This window comes from Passer domesticus, chromosome 32 (assembly GCF_036417665.1).
Source record: "Passer domesticus isolate bPasDom1 chromosome 32, bPasDom1.hap1, whole genome shotgun sequence".
Taxonomy (NCBI): domain Eukaryota; kingdom Metazoa; phylum Chordata; class Aves; order Passeriformes; family Passeridae; genus Passer; species Passer domesticus.
Window position 1 is genome coordinate 2686809 of NC_087505.1, and position 16922 is coordinate 2703730.

General features: G+C 46.2%; 1 protein-coding gene across 3 annotated transcripts in view; it reads right to left on the minus strand.

The window, feature by feature from the left end:
• The window catches only part of ASH1L (ASH1 like histone lysine methyltransferase), a 76573-nt gene that overhangs the window by 4053 nt on the left and 55598 nt on the right, over positions 1-16922 (minus strand). The window contains exons 12-25 of one of the 3 annotated variants that reach the window (XM_064401795.1): positions 15631-15777; positions 14109-14217; positions 13776-13937; positions 13460-13554; positions 12926-13083; positions 10503-10655; positions 10041-10095; positions 9814-9946; positions 6773-7021; positions 6401-6487; positions 5562-5652; positions 3285-3423; positions 2035-2207; positions 850-1016 (exon numbers count right to left, since the gene is read on the minus strand). In XM_064401795.1, the coding sequence (XP_064257865.1) occupies positions 850-1016; positions 2035-2207; positions 3285-3423; positions 5562-5652; positions 6401-6487; positions 6773-7021; positions 9814-9946; positions 10041-10095; positions 10503-10655; positions 12926-13083; positions 13460-13554; positions 13776-13937; positions 14109-14217; positions 15631-15777 (1918 nt within the window). Of the gene's footprint in view, positions 1-849; positions 1017-2034; positions 2208-3284; positions 3424-5561; positions 5653-6400; positions 6488-6772; positions 7022-7418; positions 7809-9813; positions 9947-10040; positions 10096-10496; positions 10656-12925; positions 13084-13459; positions 13555-13775; positions 13938-14108; positions 14218-15630; positions 15778-16922 lie in introns of those variants that run through there. The other 2 variants (XM_064401794.1, XM_064401796.1) reach the window with 2 other exon arrangements.

A 16922-nucleotide genomic window follows, 5' to 3' on the forward strand; every position in this document is an offset into this window, starting at 1 on the left:
GAGCCAGATTTGTTTGACTTTTCACATCTTCTAAATAAATTTCAAGCCACAGACCATCATGATAAAAATAATTTTTGCTTTCTGCACAGCATGAGTCTGGAACCTTCTCAAAGCCACTACAAAAGCCTCTGCTCCAGGAACAGCAGAGCTCACCTGCAGAAGGTTTGCAGCTCTGCCACCTCTGAGTCTCTTTGAGCTCCCCATCACCATCCCTTGAGCACCTCTTTGCCTCTCAACTGCAGGTTCTGTTACACCCAGTTTCCTTCCCAAGCTTGCTTTCCAGCCAGCTTTTCCCCCAGGTTGTGCATATCCACAGAATCAAAGAACTGAGGTTGGAAAATCCCTCCCAGAGCATCCAGTCCAAGCTGTGCCCAATCCCCACCTTGTCCCCAGCCCAGAGCTCTGAGTGCCACTTCCAGGTGTTCCTTGGACACCTCCAGGGATGGCACCCCAAACCTCCCTGGGTTTGGAGGAAGGTTTGGATGGGGACTCCAAACCTCCCTGGGTTTGGAGGAAGGTTTGGATGGGGACTCCAAACCTCCCTGGGTTTGGATGGGGACTCCAAACCTCCCTGGGTTTGGATAGGGATTCCACACCTCCCTGCCAAGGCCTGACCACCCTTTCCAAGAGGGAATTCCTCCTGATGTCCAGCCTGAGCCTCCCCTGGCACACCTTGAGGCCTTTTCCTCTTGTCCTGTCCCTTGTTCCTTGGCAGCAGAGCCCGACTTCCACCTAAAGCATCAGCTCCCTCTGCCTGACCAAGCTTCATTTACCAACACCCAGGAGCTTTCCAGAACTCCATCCAGCCTCCTAAAAACAGGTGAGGGAGATGAGAGCAAAGGCACTCACTGAGAAATCCCTCTTGGGAGTGAGTTTCTTGGGGAAGTGGTCGAAGGCGTAGGGCTTGGTGCACACGGGGTAGCGGTTGCGGTGGATCTTGTAGAAGAGGTGAGCTGATTTATCCAGGCGGTAATCACAGATGTAAACATCCTGCTCCTTCACACCCTTCGGCCTCCCTGGCACCAGAACAAGGAGAAAACAGTCACGGACTGAGGGGGAAATGTGGTTTGTCACAGTGTCCCTGTTGGCTCTCTCACTCAGAAGCCCAGCAGGGTCACTGAGGGGAGAACCTGCCTGCTCTGATCAAACACTTCCCCAACTTTCACAGACACAATATCAACTGACATCATTTTCCCTGCCCACTGCTGTCCCTCTTCAAACAGGAATCCCTGCAAAGCCATGGCATGTCCTCAGCTCTGAGCCACACAAACATCCCCCATGGCCTCCGGACAGCAGGAACCACTCCAGTGCATGTCCTTGCTTGAGAGCAGAGTGGATTTGTCCCAGTGCCTGGTTCAGGGTAAGGATGATGTTGGCTGGTGCCCAGCAGTGCCCAGCTGGCCACAGGATGTTCCACACCACAGAGGGTCCAGCCCAGTGGGGGTGGCTGAGATCCCCAGGCAGTGCTGGGAGTGGCTGCACTGGGGTTTACTCACAGAATCATGGAGTGGTTTGGGCTGGAAGGGACCTTAAATCTCATCCCATTCCAGTCCCTGCCATGGGCAGGGACACCTTCCACTGTCCCAGGCTGCTCCAAGCCTCATCCAACCTGGCTTGGACACTTCCAAGGATCTGGGGCAGGCACAGCTTCTCTGTGCAACCTGAGCCAGGGCCTCCCACCACTCACAGGTAAGAATTTCCTGTGATCCAACCTAAATTGTCTCCTTTTCAGGTTGAAGTCATTCCCTCTTGTCCTGTCACTCCAGTTCACTTTCCTTCTAGCCCCTTCAGACACTGGACACCTCTCTTTCTGTAACCTCCCTTTCCATTACTACTACTGCTGTCATTATTATTACTACAATATTTTAATTTATTCCAATCATGAAACTGGTTTTTTCCAACCCCTGGGTTTTAACTTCTTCCAGTTCCCTCCCATCCCAGGGGGAGCGAGTGTCTGGGTAATGCTGAGCTTCCAGTAGGGGTTAAACCACCACAGCCCAGTGCCCAAATGCTCGGGATGTGTTCAATGCTCACCTTTGCAGTAGGTGTAGAGGTCCAGCACACAGCAGGTCCCCACCACGGCCTCCAGGGGGATGATTTCATACAGGGGCACCCGGAAGAGCTCGTTGTGGTAGAACTTGCGAGACGGGGAATGGTGCGTTTCGTGTGGACGGAAATAGTGGTGGCCAAAGGCAAAGCGCTCCTCCCTGAGGGTGCAAGGGGACACAAACACCACTCAGCCAGGACACAAACCACTCAATGCCCCCTGCTTTGTTTTGGGTTCCCTCTCTTGCACCTGGCTGTGATGAACAGCAGACTCACAAGTGTTCCATGTCCACTGCCCACACTCCCGGCGTGGTTTCCACGGGCACAGCAGACTGTGACTGGCCAGGGCACAGCACAGCTGTCACTGCACCACAATCTGTCCCAGCACTGAGGAAATCTGACGGGCTCTCTGAGGTTGAGATGACTCTGAGGTGTTAGAAAGTCTCTTTTTCCCAGCCCCATGATCAAAGAAGAAGTTGAGGTTTCTCGGCTCTGCTTTTCAAGATTGTTTATTTTCTCTTATCTAGAACATTCTTTCTCCAACCCACTGAGGTCTGTCTGGCAGGTTGGTTTGTGGCACACTGCCTGCCCTTGGGGTTGGTGTCAACATTTTATACTAAAAACTACGTGTACTTTATTTACAATAATTTTCCAATACCTATCACCTATGTTAGACAGTCTGTCTCTAAACCAATCCAGAAGTTTCATCATCACAGCAGAAGAGGGAGGACAAGAAGAAGGAGAAGAAGGGCAGAACACGCCCAAATTCCTCCATCTTGCCTCTTGAACCCTCATTCTAAAAATTCTAAAACCCCCAAAATTTTACTTTTTCACCCTGTGACAAATTAACTATCATTCTAGTCGAACTCTTGTGGCTTGCAAATCTTCACTCAAAGCTGGTAATTTTTTCCATGGTCTAAAATCAAAGGCACAGTGTCTTTGACTCCGTGCCAAGGTCTCTGAGCCCCTTGCCAGGATCTCAAGTCATCCAGGGCAGTCAGAGGAACGTCCTGGGTTCTGCCAGAAATCCATCCATTTCTATCTCTGACCCTTTGCTTACACCTCCAACCTCACGTGCTTCCACTGTGCAGCTGTGGAGCACAAGCTCCAGCTGGAAACTCCCAGCCTCTGCACCTTGCTCATTCCTGTAACCTTAACATGAGACTTCCACAAAATTCCTGTGCTTTGGCAGGCAGGCCAAGGGGATGGCTCAAACCCAAAGGGTTCCTGGCACATACTTCTCGTTTTTCCAGAGTTTCTCGATGCGGAAGATGTCGAGCTTGTCGCGGTTGATGTGGGACAGCAGGCGGTAGGATTGCCGCACCGGGTGCCCGTCGGGGGTCCTGCGGCTGTCTCTCATCAGGTACACACAGTCACCTGTCCAGGGACACAAAGGACACACCTGTGAAGAGCCTGGCCTGAGCCCAGCACAGCAGAACCACAGGAAATAATCACAGAATCACAGAATAATGAGGTTGGAAGAGACCTCGAAGATCATCAGGTCCAACCTGTGCCCTCACACCTCAACTTGACTATAGCACCAAGTGCCATGTCCAGCTTTTTTTAAACACACCCAGAGATGGTGATTCCACCCCCACCTTGGGAAGAGTGCTCCAGTACTTTATTACCCTTTCAGTGAAACATTTTTTCCTAATATCCAACCTGTGCCTTCCCTGAGGTAGCTTAGGACTGTGTCCTCTGGTTCTGCCAGTTGCTGCCTGGTGGAAGAGACTGACCCTCACCTGTCTAGAGCCTCCCTTCAGGAAGTTGTAGAGAGCAATAATGTCACCTCTAAGCCTGCTCTTCTCCAGGCTAAACAACCCCAGCTCCTTCAAATGTTTATAATCATTGAAATGAACTCAGCCTAATGCTGGATTGTAAGGAATGACACAAACCCACTGCAGAACCTGCCAAGAGCACGGAGATGTTTTTAACAGCAGCTTTACAGAAAAACTACCCCCAACTTTCCATGTCCAGACTGAAAACCCCAACCTGTAAGGGATCAAAACCATGACAAACCACAGGACATGTAAACATGCCAGTCATGATTAGGAAAAGGTGTAGGAATTAGTGATGGCTGCAATAAATCTGTGACAGAGAAGATACTTAGAGATGAGGTTACTATTAAGAAAATAAATCCTGTCCTGAGAAGCCCCAAGCCTTTGGTTATTCCAGCAGAATTCCAATGAGATGTAGAGCTCAGGAAAGGTAAACAGAATGCAAAAAGGACTGAACAAACTGGCACTGCTGGCAATCAAAAAGTATTTCCCAAGGACAACCCCTAAGCTTAAATTGATTCATTTTGCCCCATAAAAGAATTCACTCCTTAATTTCTCTGCTCTGACCTCTGAAATCCCAGAATAATCTGGGTTGGAAAGGACTTTAAAGACCAGCCAGACCCACCTGCCATGTGCAGAGATATCTCCCACTAGACCAAGCTGCTCAGAGCTCCATCCCACCTGGCCTTAAGCATTTCCAGGGCTGGGAACAGATTCCATTTCTTCTGTTATTTACCTAAAAATGACCAAAACCTGGGAGGTCCCAAGTCATAAAAGCTCCCCTGGGCAGGAGCAGAGGTCACACAGCAGAATGTTCTGGCTGGCAGCAGCAGCTGCTCAGGAGGAGAAAGCACAGAACAGACAAGCCAAGCAAACGCCTCCCTGTGCTGTCCCTGCCTTCCTGCTGTTTATGGACTTTCAGAGCCAAAGGCTAGAGCTTTGGGGATTAATCCTTCTTCCCAGTATTTGTCTAATCTTTTTTGGAACCATTTATACTCTGACCTCTCCACCCTCCTGTGGCAAGGCTTGCCACAGTCCAGTCATGATTCTGTAAAAAAATCCTTCCTAGAGTTTAACTGTTGCCAGCTGATTTCTGTTTGTCCCCTCATTTCTGCACCTTCCTGAGCCACATTTCACAGACCTTCATCACTCACCCTCCAAATCACCTGGGCAGACTCTGTCCTCAGAAAAGATGATCCAGATCAGATTATCCCTGTTATCCTTGTTTTTACAGGCAGTGAGATCCTCTGTGCAGTGGGATGTCAGAGCAGCACAGGGCAGGCAGACACCCCAGGAGTTACAGAAGGGCACAACCACTCTGCTGTTTTGTGCATAACAATTTCTGATACTCCCTTTGCATTTTTGACTCAGGGAGAACATTTTCTTCTCATGCTTCCATTAAATTACAATGACTCCTGGGGGCTGTTTTTGCTACTTTTCCCCCTGTTTTTGCATATGTATAGTTGTGGCTGTTTGCCTTCCATGGATATTTGGTGTTATTAATTACTTGTGAAAAATGGAAGTATTTTTGACAGGGTAATGCCACAAGTGGCAGCTTCCACTTGGGAAAAATGAAAGTATTTTTGGCAAAAGTGGGAGCTTCTACTTGAGAAAAATGAAAATATTTTTGACAGAGTGATGCCACAAGTGGCAGCTTCCACTTGTGAAAAATGGAAGCATTTTTGACAGGGAGATGCCAGAGCTCCCTGCACACTGCTGGCCCTAGGCAGCACCTACCTTGGCGGAGCAGCAGATCATCCCTCAGGAGGCAGATGTAATAAACACAGCCAGGCTGGGCATAGTGGGGCCGAGGGATCATGGGAACCTCCTGCAGGGAAACAAGAAAGGGAGCTGTGAGATTTATAAGATTGGAAGTAGTTGATTACAGGCTTTTTGTTTATAAGGTATTATATAACATTCTGACCTAACAGGATGATGTTATAGAGTTTATTTTGTTTTTTTGATTTATCACTTTTATTTCTTTTTATTGTAATGTGGATATTTTTGTCTAATAAGGTCTTACTACATGTATGTAATATGTAACATATTACATATATTTTTATTATAACACCTAAATTTTAGCTTATTTTATACAATTACATTATTACATTACTATACTACAAAACTTTTTATCATCTTAAGATGATATTATATATTATATAATATACGTTTTTAAATCCACATATGTGTATATATATGTATTATAGATATATATTTTCTTACTTCAAGTATATTCTTATCACTATAGAAGCATAAGTTTATGTTTTTTCTATTCAATGTTTGTGTATTTTGCTTTCATATCAATTTAGGCTTCTTCTAAGGCTACAATCAAACCCTCTTGAGCCTGTTAAGGTTTCTATGTTTCTGATTTCCACACCACCCTATGGAAATACACAGAGAAAAACTGAGAAAAAAACAGAGAAAAAACAGAGAAAAACTGACCCCTCATGGAACTGAACGTAAATCAAGGAAGCTCCACCAATCCCAAAACAAAATTCAAAACACAAATACAAAACAAACCCCTAAGGAGCTGCTGTAGTTTTGTAAGAGCAATAGGAAGGAGAGTTTTGTTTTACCCTGTTCACAGCGCGAGGTTCACACTGCTCACACAGGTAGTGCTCAACGTCCGAGTTCACACCCATGCAGTCACAGTGCTGCCACACCTGGAAAATCAGGCACATCCCAATCACAAAATCCTGGCACAGATTATAGCTGCAAACTGCATTTTTCTCAACAAATATTAAGGAAAGCAAGAAAATAAGCGTCACACAGGAAAGTCAAGATATTCTATGAACTATTTCACACCACGTCAGCAAACAGACAAGATCTCCATGCAACAGAAGTGTCTTTGCCTTCGAGACTGTATGCATGAAATAAACAACTTTACAGCAACCCACAGCAGCTCATGTCTCCGAAGACCCAAGACCCAGCAACGCCTCCATGCTCACCATGCACTTTTCACATTGGATCATGAGCCCTTCATCCTTGTAGAGGCCGCAGATGCAGCGGATGACGTCCTCGTCCTTCTCGTGCCCATTGTCCTTGTCGCACACCGAGGTCTCGCTGCTGTCAGCCTCGCTTGCCGTCTCGCCCACGATCTCGTCGATCTGCGCCGAGGCCTCGTGCCGCGCGTTGTAGTAGGCCTTGCGCAGCCGGCACACGTCCCGCCCCGTCGGGGACTTCCTGCCGTAGTATTTCTGCAAAAAACACAAAAAACCCCCAAAAAAGCTTTATTTCCCAGTCCTGTCCTGTTTAGCTCCTGTCTGGGCACACCTGGGAGGCCTGGTGGCCTCTCCATCTCCCTCATGACTCTGGCCAGAGTACCAGTAGGCCTTGCGCAGCTGGCACACGTCCGGCCTTGTTGGGGACTTCCTGCTGTAGTATTTCTGCAAAAATCACAAAAAAACCCAAAAAAGCTTTATTTCCCAGTCCTGTTCTGTTTAGCTCCTGCCTGTGCACACCTGGGAGGCCTGGTGGACTCTCCAGGTCCCTCATGACCATGGCCAGAATAGCAGTAGGCTGCAGATGCAGCCGGCATACGTCCTGCCTTGTTGGGGACTTCCTGCCGCAGTACTTCTGTAAAAATCACAAAAAAACCCCAAAAAAGCTTTATTTCCCAGCCCTGTTCTGTTTAGCTCCTGTCTGTGCACACCTGGGAGGGCCTTTCCCTAAGCTGCAGCCCCAAACCTGGGGTTGCCTCTCCATCTCCCTCATGACTCTGGCTAGAGCATCAGTAGGCCTTGTGCAGCCGGCACACGTCCCGCCCTGTTGGGGACTTCCTGCCATAGTACTTCTGTAAAAATCACAAAAAAATCCCAAAAAAGCTTTATTTCCCAGTCCTGATCTGTTTAGCTCCTGTCTGTGCACACCTGGGAGGCCTGGTGGACTCTCCAGGTCCCTCATGACCATGGCCAGAATAGCAGTAGGCTGCAGATGCAGCCGGCACACGTCCGGCCTTGTTGGGGACTTCCTGCCGTAGTATTTCTGCAAAAATCACAAAAAAACCCAAAAAAGTGCTTTATTTCCCAGTCCTGTTCTGTTTAGCTCCTGTCTGTGCACACCTGGGAGGGCCTTTCCCTAAGCTGCAGCCCCAAACCTGGGGTTGCCTCTCCATCTCCCTCACGACTCTGGCTAGAGCATCAGTAGGCCTTGCGCAGCTGGCACACGTCCCGCCCCGTCGGGGACTTCCTGCCATAGTATTTCTGTAAAAATCACAAGAAGAACCAAAAAAAGCTTTGTCTCCTGCCTAGCTCCTGCTTGTGCACACCTGGAAGGCCTGGTGGCCTCTCCAGGTCCCTCATGAGCCTGGCCAGAGTAGCAGTAGGCCGCAGATGCAGCCGGCACATGTCCTGCCCTGTTGGGGACTTCCTGCCATAGTATTTCTGCAAAAATCACAAAAAAACCCCCAAAAAGTGCTTTATTTCCTGTTTGGCTCCTGTCTATGCATGCCTGGGATGGTTCTCCCTACAGCTGCAGCCCCAAAACTGGGGTGGCCTCTCCATCTCCCTCATGACCCTGGCCAGCGATGTGGTAGGCCTTATGCAGCCTGCCTTGTCGGGGACTTCCTGCCATAGTATTTCTGCAAAAAATCACTAAAAAAACCCAAAAAATGCTTTATTTCTTGTTTAGCTCCTGGGAGGGGTTCTCCCTACAGCTGCAGCCCCAAAACTGCGGTGGCCTCTCCATCTCCCTCACGACCCTGGCCAGCGATGTGGTAGGCCTTATGCAGCCTGCCTTGTCGGGGACTTCCTGCCATAGTATTTCTATAAAAACCAACAAAAAAACCCCAAAAAGTGCTTTATTTCCTGTTTAGCTCCTGGGAGGGGTTCTCCCTAAGCTGCAGCCCCAAAGCTGGAGTGAGGTCTCCCATCTTCCTCTGGTCAGCAGGTGCATGGATGTGACAAAGGCAGGGGAGGAACTGAGAGCAGCCCCAGGAGGAGGATTTGGGGTGATAGATGACCAAAAACTCAACGTGCCCTGGCCCTGTGTGTTCACAGCCCAGAAAACACCCCTGTCCTGGGCTGCATCCAAAGAAACATGGGCAGCAGATCAAGGAAAGGGATTCTTCCTCTCTGCTCTGCTCTCTTGAAGGTGCCGTGTCCAGTTCCTGGGCCCCCAGTGTAAGAAAGACATGGAAATGCTGGAGCAGGTCCAGGGGAGGCCACAAAGTTGCTGAGGGGACTGGAGCCAGGCTGGGAATGTTCAGCCTGGAGAAGAGAAGGTTGTGTGGAGACCTCAGACCCTGCAGGGCCTGAAGGGGCTCCAGGGAAGCTGGAGAGGGACTGCTCATCAGGAACTGGAGTGACAGGACAAAGGGGAATGGGTTCAGACTGGAAAAGAGAGAATTTAGGATGGATATATGGGGGGAATTCCTCCCTGTGAGGGTGGGGAGGCCCTGGCAGAGGTGCCCAGAGAAGCTGTGGATGCCCCTGCATCCCTGGAAGTGTCCAGGCCAGGCTGGACAGGGCTTGGAGCAGCCTGGGACAGTGGAAGGCATCCCTGCCATGGCAAGGGGTGGAATGGGATGAACTTTAAGGTCCCTTCCAGCCCAAACCATTACATGAGCCTGTGATTCCATGACATCTCATACTGAAAAACAGGGTACCCCTTCCAAAAAGGAATTCAAATTTCTTTAGAACAGCTATTCATGAGTGTCCTTGACCTCCTCTGTGACCTAAGACACTCAAGGGCTCATGATTTGCTCTTGAGCCCTCATCAGGAATGGATCAGCACAAGTTCTCTTCCTCCAGAATAAATTTCTTCTTTTATTCCTGTAAGACCATTAAAGGAGGGCACAGAAAAATACACAGAGAAAAACTGAGAAAGAAACAGAGAAAAATTAACCCCTCATGGAACTGAACCTAAATCAAGGAAGCTTCACCAATCCCAGAAGATACAAAATCTAAATACAAATACAAAAAAGCCCTAAGGAGCTGCTGTAGTAAGGAGCAGCTGTAAGGAGCAGCTTTCAGGCCAGACAGAGCCTCACCTCTGCATTCCTGAAGACCTTCAGCATGTCCCCATCAAAAGCTTCCACAGTTTTGTAGTAACCAGTCAGGATCTGCTTCTCAATCGTGGCGAGGTCCAAGGGGTCAGAGATCTTTTCATAATAGTCTGCATTTCTACAACAGGAATGTTGGCACAACGTCAGGCTCAGCAGCAATTCCAACTGTGCAGATCCATCAGAGAAAGCAGCTCTGGGAAGGCAGAACTTACTTTTTCTTTGGGGGCAGGTTCAGGAGAGGAGCTGCCAGCGCCTGCCTGGAGGAGTCTGCAACAGGAACAGAGCTTAGTGACATCACTGGAGTGAAACTTCCAAAGAAAAGTAAATTACAACAATCAATCTGGGTTAAAAAAAGGCTTTTCTGTTATCTGAGCCACGGGGAATTGAAATGCTTCTGCATTTCTAGATGTTGGTGCCTGTAATTGCAGTGCAGGTAAAACAAGGATGACAGTTTCTGATTTTTTCTGGAATTTTGAAAAATCAACATCTGCAGATTCTGGTGGTAAAGCAGGGGGTTGAGGCTAAAGCAAAGTGATTCTTGGTAAGGGAAGAAATTTTAAAAAACAGGAGTTATTTAACACCCTGTATTTTTCCAGCATTTCCTATTCACAGAGCCCATCTCCAGAGGCTGAAAACACACCCACAGAGATTTTTTTAAAGAGAATCACCTTCACCTTTGTAGGCTATGATGCTGTCACATATCTCCTTGAAGATCTGAGCCAGGCGGGCGGCGCGAGCCACCTCCAGGTTCTCCTCGGCCGCCGCCAAGCGCCGCGTCCGCACCGAGCGCGCCGTCTGCAGCGCCGAGAACTGGGTCATGAACACATCTGAGAGAGGCACACAGGGTCACCTCCACGTTACACACACACGGGATAACACTGGCTTCTTGCAAATAGTACATGGGTTCTGGATGTGTAGTGTTACAGTGACTCTGTTGTAAAGATACGGTTTTTATTTCTGTCGTTAATTAAGGTTAGACATAGTAGTGAAATAGCTGATATGTGTTATAGATCCATATTCTAATATTGCCTTTTTGCAAATATTAAAATGGATTCTGTATGTGTTAAAGTAACTTTGGTGTTATGGTGTTAAAGTAACTTTGTTATAGAGTTTTTATTTCTGGTGTTAATTAAGCTTAGGCATACTAGTGAAATATAGCTGATATAAGTGAAATAGCTGATATAAGTGAAATAGCTGACATGTGTTATAGATACACATAATAATACTGGCTTTTCACAAACATTAAAATGGATTCTGTATGTGTGATGTTAAAGTAACTTTGTTATATAGTTTTTATTTCTGTTGTTAATTAAGGTTAGGCATAGTAGTGAAATATAGCTGATATGTGTTGCAGATCCATATTATAATATTGGCTTTTTGAAAATATTAAAATGGATTCCATAAGTGTGGTGTTAAAGTAACTTTGTTATAGAGTTTTCATTTCTGGTGTTAATTAAGCTTAGACATAGTGAAATAGCTGACATGTGTTATAGACACACATTATAATACTGGATTTTCACAAATATTAAAATGGATTCTGTATGTGTGATGTTAAAGTAACTTTGTTATAAAGTTACAGTTAATACAGGTTTTATTTCTATTATAGTTAATATAGGTTTTACTTCTGTTGTTAATTAAGTGTAGACATAATAGTGAAATATAGCTGATATAAGTGAAATAGCTGATATATGTTACAGATACACATAATAATACTAGCTTTTTGCAAATATTAAAATGGGTTTTATATGTGTGATGTTAAAGAAACTTTCTTATACAATTTTTATTTCTGTTGTTAGTTAAGCTCAGACATAGTAGTGAAATACAGCTGATATAAGTGAAATAGTTGATATAAGTATGTGTAATAAATACATATTATAATATTGGCTTTTTGTAAATATTAAAATGGATTCTATATCCATGGTGTTAAAGCAGCTTTGTTATAAAGATACGGTTTTTATTTCTGTTGTTAATTAAGGTTAGACATAGTAGTGAAATAGCTGATATGTGTTATAGATACATATTATAATACTGGCTTTTTGCAAATATTAAAATGGATTCTGTATGTGTGATGTTAAAGTAACTTTGTTATATAGTTTTTATTTCTGTTGTTAATGAAGCTGAGTGAAATATCTGATATAAGTATGTGTTACAGACACACATTATAATACTGTCTTTTCACAAATATTAAAATGGGTTCTATGTGTGTGATGTTAAAGAAACTTTGTTATACAGTTTTCTATTTATTTCTGTTGTTAATTAAGCTTAGACATAGTAGTGAAATAGCTGATATAAGTGAAAGAGCTGACGTGTTATAGATACACATTATAATATTGGCTTTTTGCAAATATTAAAATGGATTCTGTATGTGTGGTGGTAAAGTAACTTTGCTATAAAGATATGGTTTTTATTTCTGTCCTTAACTAAGTTTAGACATAGTAGTGAAATAGCTGATAGGTGTTATAGGTACATACTACAATACTGGCTTTTCACAAATATTAAAATGGGTGAGCGTCCCTGCATGGCTGATGAAATTCCATCATCCCATTGGAGCTACTGCACCCAGGGGAGGAGCCAAGCATTCCTGCCTGGATACAATCTGAGCTTTGGGACACCCCAGCAGCCTTTGCCCACTGCATTCCCAGGGGAGCAGTGTTATTCCCAGAGAGAGAGCGGGCCCATCTGCAGCAGCCCTGGAGCTCCAGAGGAAAACTCCCCCCTTGTGCAGGATCCCTGCTCCAGCAGAAGCACAGCTGGCACTGCAGGAGGGCTGAGCCCCCATGGCATGGGACTGTGCCACCACCCTGACCCACAGGGCTCACCTCCTGCTCTGACTCTGCCAGTAGTTCTTTCTGTTTGTACTATTACATTTGTATCTTTATTTTGTCATTCCTATTCCCATATCTTTGCCCAGGAGCCTCTTAATTTCAAAATTATGTTAATTCAGATGGAGGGGGTTTACATTTTCCATTCCTGCCTTCCTTAGCAGACACCTCCCTTGTCAAACCAAGACAAACACACACCAGGGTTGCAAGTTACTCATTCCAGGAGTGGACTGACAGAGTTTAACCCTTTGTGTCGGGGTGGCTGAGTGGCTCACCTGATTTGATGTTGCCGTCGTCGCGGCAGATCCCGTTCCAGCGCGTGTACAGAGACGAGCTGTGCATGCTGTCGCTGACGTGCTTCACCTCCTCCTGCTTCTGCCTGATCTTCTCCCAGTTCCGCACCAAGAACACGTGGTGTTTCAGCACGAAATTCCTGCAGGGATTAGGGAGCTGGTCAAGAAGCTCTTTTTACTGGAAAATTTATTTTTTAATGTAGGGGAAAAGCTGGATGTTCAGAGGTGTAACCTGTGCATTCTCAGTGGAGAGGAATTCCAGCCAGGCTGCTCAAGGAGAACTAAAAGATGGTATTTACTGGAAAATTCATTTTTTAATGTAGGGAAAAAGCTGGATATTCAGAGGTGTAACCTGTGCATTCTCTCCTCAGTGGAGAGGAATTCCAGCCTGGCTGCTCAAGGAGAACTAAAAGCTGCATCCTCAGCAGTTTCAGGATGCCCCATCTTCTACAAGAATACATCAGTATTTGCAAGAACTCAATTTCTGAGGCAAATCCCCCTGAAATCATCCCTTACCTTTCTCTGTTGGACATGGGCTTCATCTGCAGCTGAGGTGTCAGCCTGGTTGGGGCGTTCACACTTTCACTGGGCTCCTCAGGGATGTGGCCCCTCTGGAAAACAAGATTTTTCTGATAGACAGGAAAAACTGTGCCAAGAACTCAGCAAAGCAGTCCCTGAGATAGAACCTGCAGCAGTACTCTACTGTATTTCTGTTTCAAGTTTGGGTTTCTGTTTCAAATTTAAGATTTATAAAACCACCAGTTTTTGGTCTGTGGCAAAGACTCATTTCCCATCAACCTCACCCAACCCAAACTCTGTATTTCCTACTTACTCTCTTCTTTAGTTTGTGCTTTGACTTCCTCTTCTCTTTCGACCTCCCAGGTCTTCTGTGGGTGCTCACAGGCTGGTTGCTTTTGTTTGAGAGTCCATTCATGCGCTGACTTTTACCCCCAATTATTCCTCTGCATTTGTCAAAGCCACATTTGCAGAGTTGCTTTGAGGAAAAAGAAAAAATCCAATAAACCCCAAAGGCCTAGATTCTCTCTCAATATTAAAAATAACATTTTCTGCCTAATATAACACGACAGGTTTTGTTAATTTTTACACTTTACAGCACTGTTAGGGCTTAGTGAGATTTTTCAAGGTCTCAGAGTGGGGTTTTTACCTGTTTTTCAACATTAAATGAGTGGAAGTTGTAGTCATAGGTGAGCTCAGTCCCAGCAGGCATGTCCTTCAGGGCATACAGCCCGATCCGATACACACCATTCACAGACCTGCGGGCAAAATACAGTCAAATACCCCCAAAATTCAACATAAAATCATCTTTGTGCACAGAGTGGCAGTGTTAGAGACAGGCAGCAACACCTCTGCTGTGCCCTGGCTAATGTTAAAAGGAGTTTTTAGTGGTTCTTTTATTTATCTCTTACAATAAACTTTGAAGGCTAACCTAACAAGAGCAGTAATGCCAGGGTGTCCCCACCCTCACAGGGAACTTTTCCTTCCCAATATTACATCTAAGCTGGCAGTGGGAAGACATTGCCCCTTGTCCTGTCACTCCAGGCCCTTGTAAATGATCTCTCTCCTCCTTTCCTGCAGCTCCTTCAGGTACCAGAAGGACACAATCAGGTCACTTGCAGCTCCTCTTCTCCAGGCTGAGCAATCCCAATTCTCTCAGCCTTTGCTCACAGCAGAGCTGCTCCTGCTCTCTAATTAATTTGGTGCCTCCTCCAGACCCACTCCAGCAGCTCCACATCCTGTGCTGGGACCTGGAGGCAGCTCTGCAGGAGGGGTCTCACCTGAGCAGGGCAGAATCCTCTCTGTTTTTTCAATTATTTCATTTTGAGTTGGATTTTCAAATGTAAAACTTTACTATTGCTTAAATCTAGAATTATCTGGGAATCACAAGCCACTTTGATGTACAGAGTGTCTCCTGTTCCACCATCTGCCATTCCCCTGCAAATCAGTCACTACAAATCCCTCAGCAGTATTTCCTCCTAAGTGCTGGAATTCTGGCCCCTGATTGGCCAAAAAGTAAAAACAATTCACCTGTTGGATAAACAATCTCCAAACCACATTCCAAAGCAGCAAAACACAGGAGAAGCAAAGGAGATAATATTGCTTTCCTTTTTCTCTGAGGCTTCTCAGCTTCCCAGGAGAGAAATCCTGGGCAAGGGATTTTTCCAGAACATATGATGGTGACTATATTACACTAACACTATACTGTATTAAAGAGATACTATACTAAAGAGATACTGTACTAAAAAGATACCAAAGAGATACTATATTAAAGAGAGACTATACTAAAGAGAGACTAAAGAAAAACCCAAGACTGGCTGAGACAATCCCACACAGCTTTAACCCAATAGGCCAATCAATCCAAACAACCATCACCAGATGTGTCTAATAAATACCAATGTGTCTAATCAACAAATCACTTTTGGTAAACAATCTCCATAACATATTCCACATGTGCGAAATAACAAGAGCAGCACATAGAGACAAGAATTGTTTTTTTTTCTTTGAACTTCTCTGCCTTCTGCAGGAAAAATCCTGGGAGAGAGAATTACGTCTCTCTGTGTTCAGAGAATGTGAATGCTACAACTCCCCTCCCTATTTTTAGATCTGACTCGCTCAGCTGAACCGGCTCTGTCTGTGGGTGCTGCAGGGAGCAGAACCCCTTTCCTCACCATTTCTGCATCTCACAGTTGGGGTTGCAGCTGTGGTTGATGAAGCGAGCCTCGTTGCCCATGCGGTAGCTGTCGATGACCATGCCGCTGTCCAGGTTCAGGCAGTAATGGTCACTGTGGTTGTGGTACTGCTCAATCATCCTGTTCCTGTGGGGCAACAAAGGGTTAATCTTGTCACTCCGCCTGTCCCCACACAGCACACGGGGAGTGGCACAGTGAGAGCACATCTCAGAGAGGGTTTTTGTCCTGACTTGGAAATGGGGTGTGTGTTCTATTCCTATCTATGGGGCAGCTCTCTGCTGTTCATTGGGTAGTTCTCTTTATCTCTTCCACAAACAATCCTCCCTCTGGGAAATATCTTCCATTAATTATTAATTACCTTCTGTCCATGGGCCAGTGAGTGTCACTGCATGGCTGATAAAATGACACCATCCCAGAGGGAGGAGCCAAGCATTCCTACCTGGATACAATCTGAGCTTTGGGACACCTTTGCCCACTGCACTCCCAGAGGAGCAGCTTTCTCCTGCCCTGCATTCCCAGAGGAGCAGCTCTCTCCTGCCCTGCATTCCCAGAGGAGCAGCTTTCTCCTGCCCTGCATTCCCAGAGGAGCAGCTTTCTCCTGCCCTGCATTCCCACAGGAGCAGCTTTCTCCCGCCCTGCATTCCTAGAGGAGCAGCTTTCTCCTGCCCTGCATTCCCAGAGGAGCAGCTTTCTCCTGCCCTGCATTCCCACAGGAGCAGCTTTCTCCCGCCCTGCATTCCCAGAGGAGCAGCTTTCTCCTGCCCTGCATTCCCAGAGGAACACCAGGCCCATCTGCAGCAGCCCTGGAGCTGCAGAGGAAAACTCCAGCCTTGTGCAGGATCCCTGCTCCAGCAGAAGCACAGCTGGCACTGCAGGAGGGCTGAGCCCCCATGGGATGGGACTGTGCCACCACCCTGACCCACAGGGCTCAGCTCCTCTTCTCACTCTGGCAGGGTTGTTTTGTATTACTGCATTGTTTATCTTCTTTTTTTTTTTCTTTTAATTTTCTTCTCTAATAAAGAACTGTTATTCCTGCTCCCATATCTTTGCCTGGGAGCCCCTTAATTTCAAAATTATAACAATTCAGAGGGAGGGGGTTTACATTTTCCATTTCAGGGGACGCTCCTGCCTTCCTTAGCAGACCTGTCTTGCCAAACCAAGACAGCTTTCAAGAAAAAGCAATGATAATCTTTTATATTTTATAGAACCATGCACATAGAGATGGAGGAAAACCATTATTGCACCTATTTTTCACCTATTTTTATAAGTCA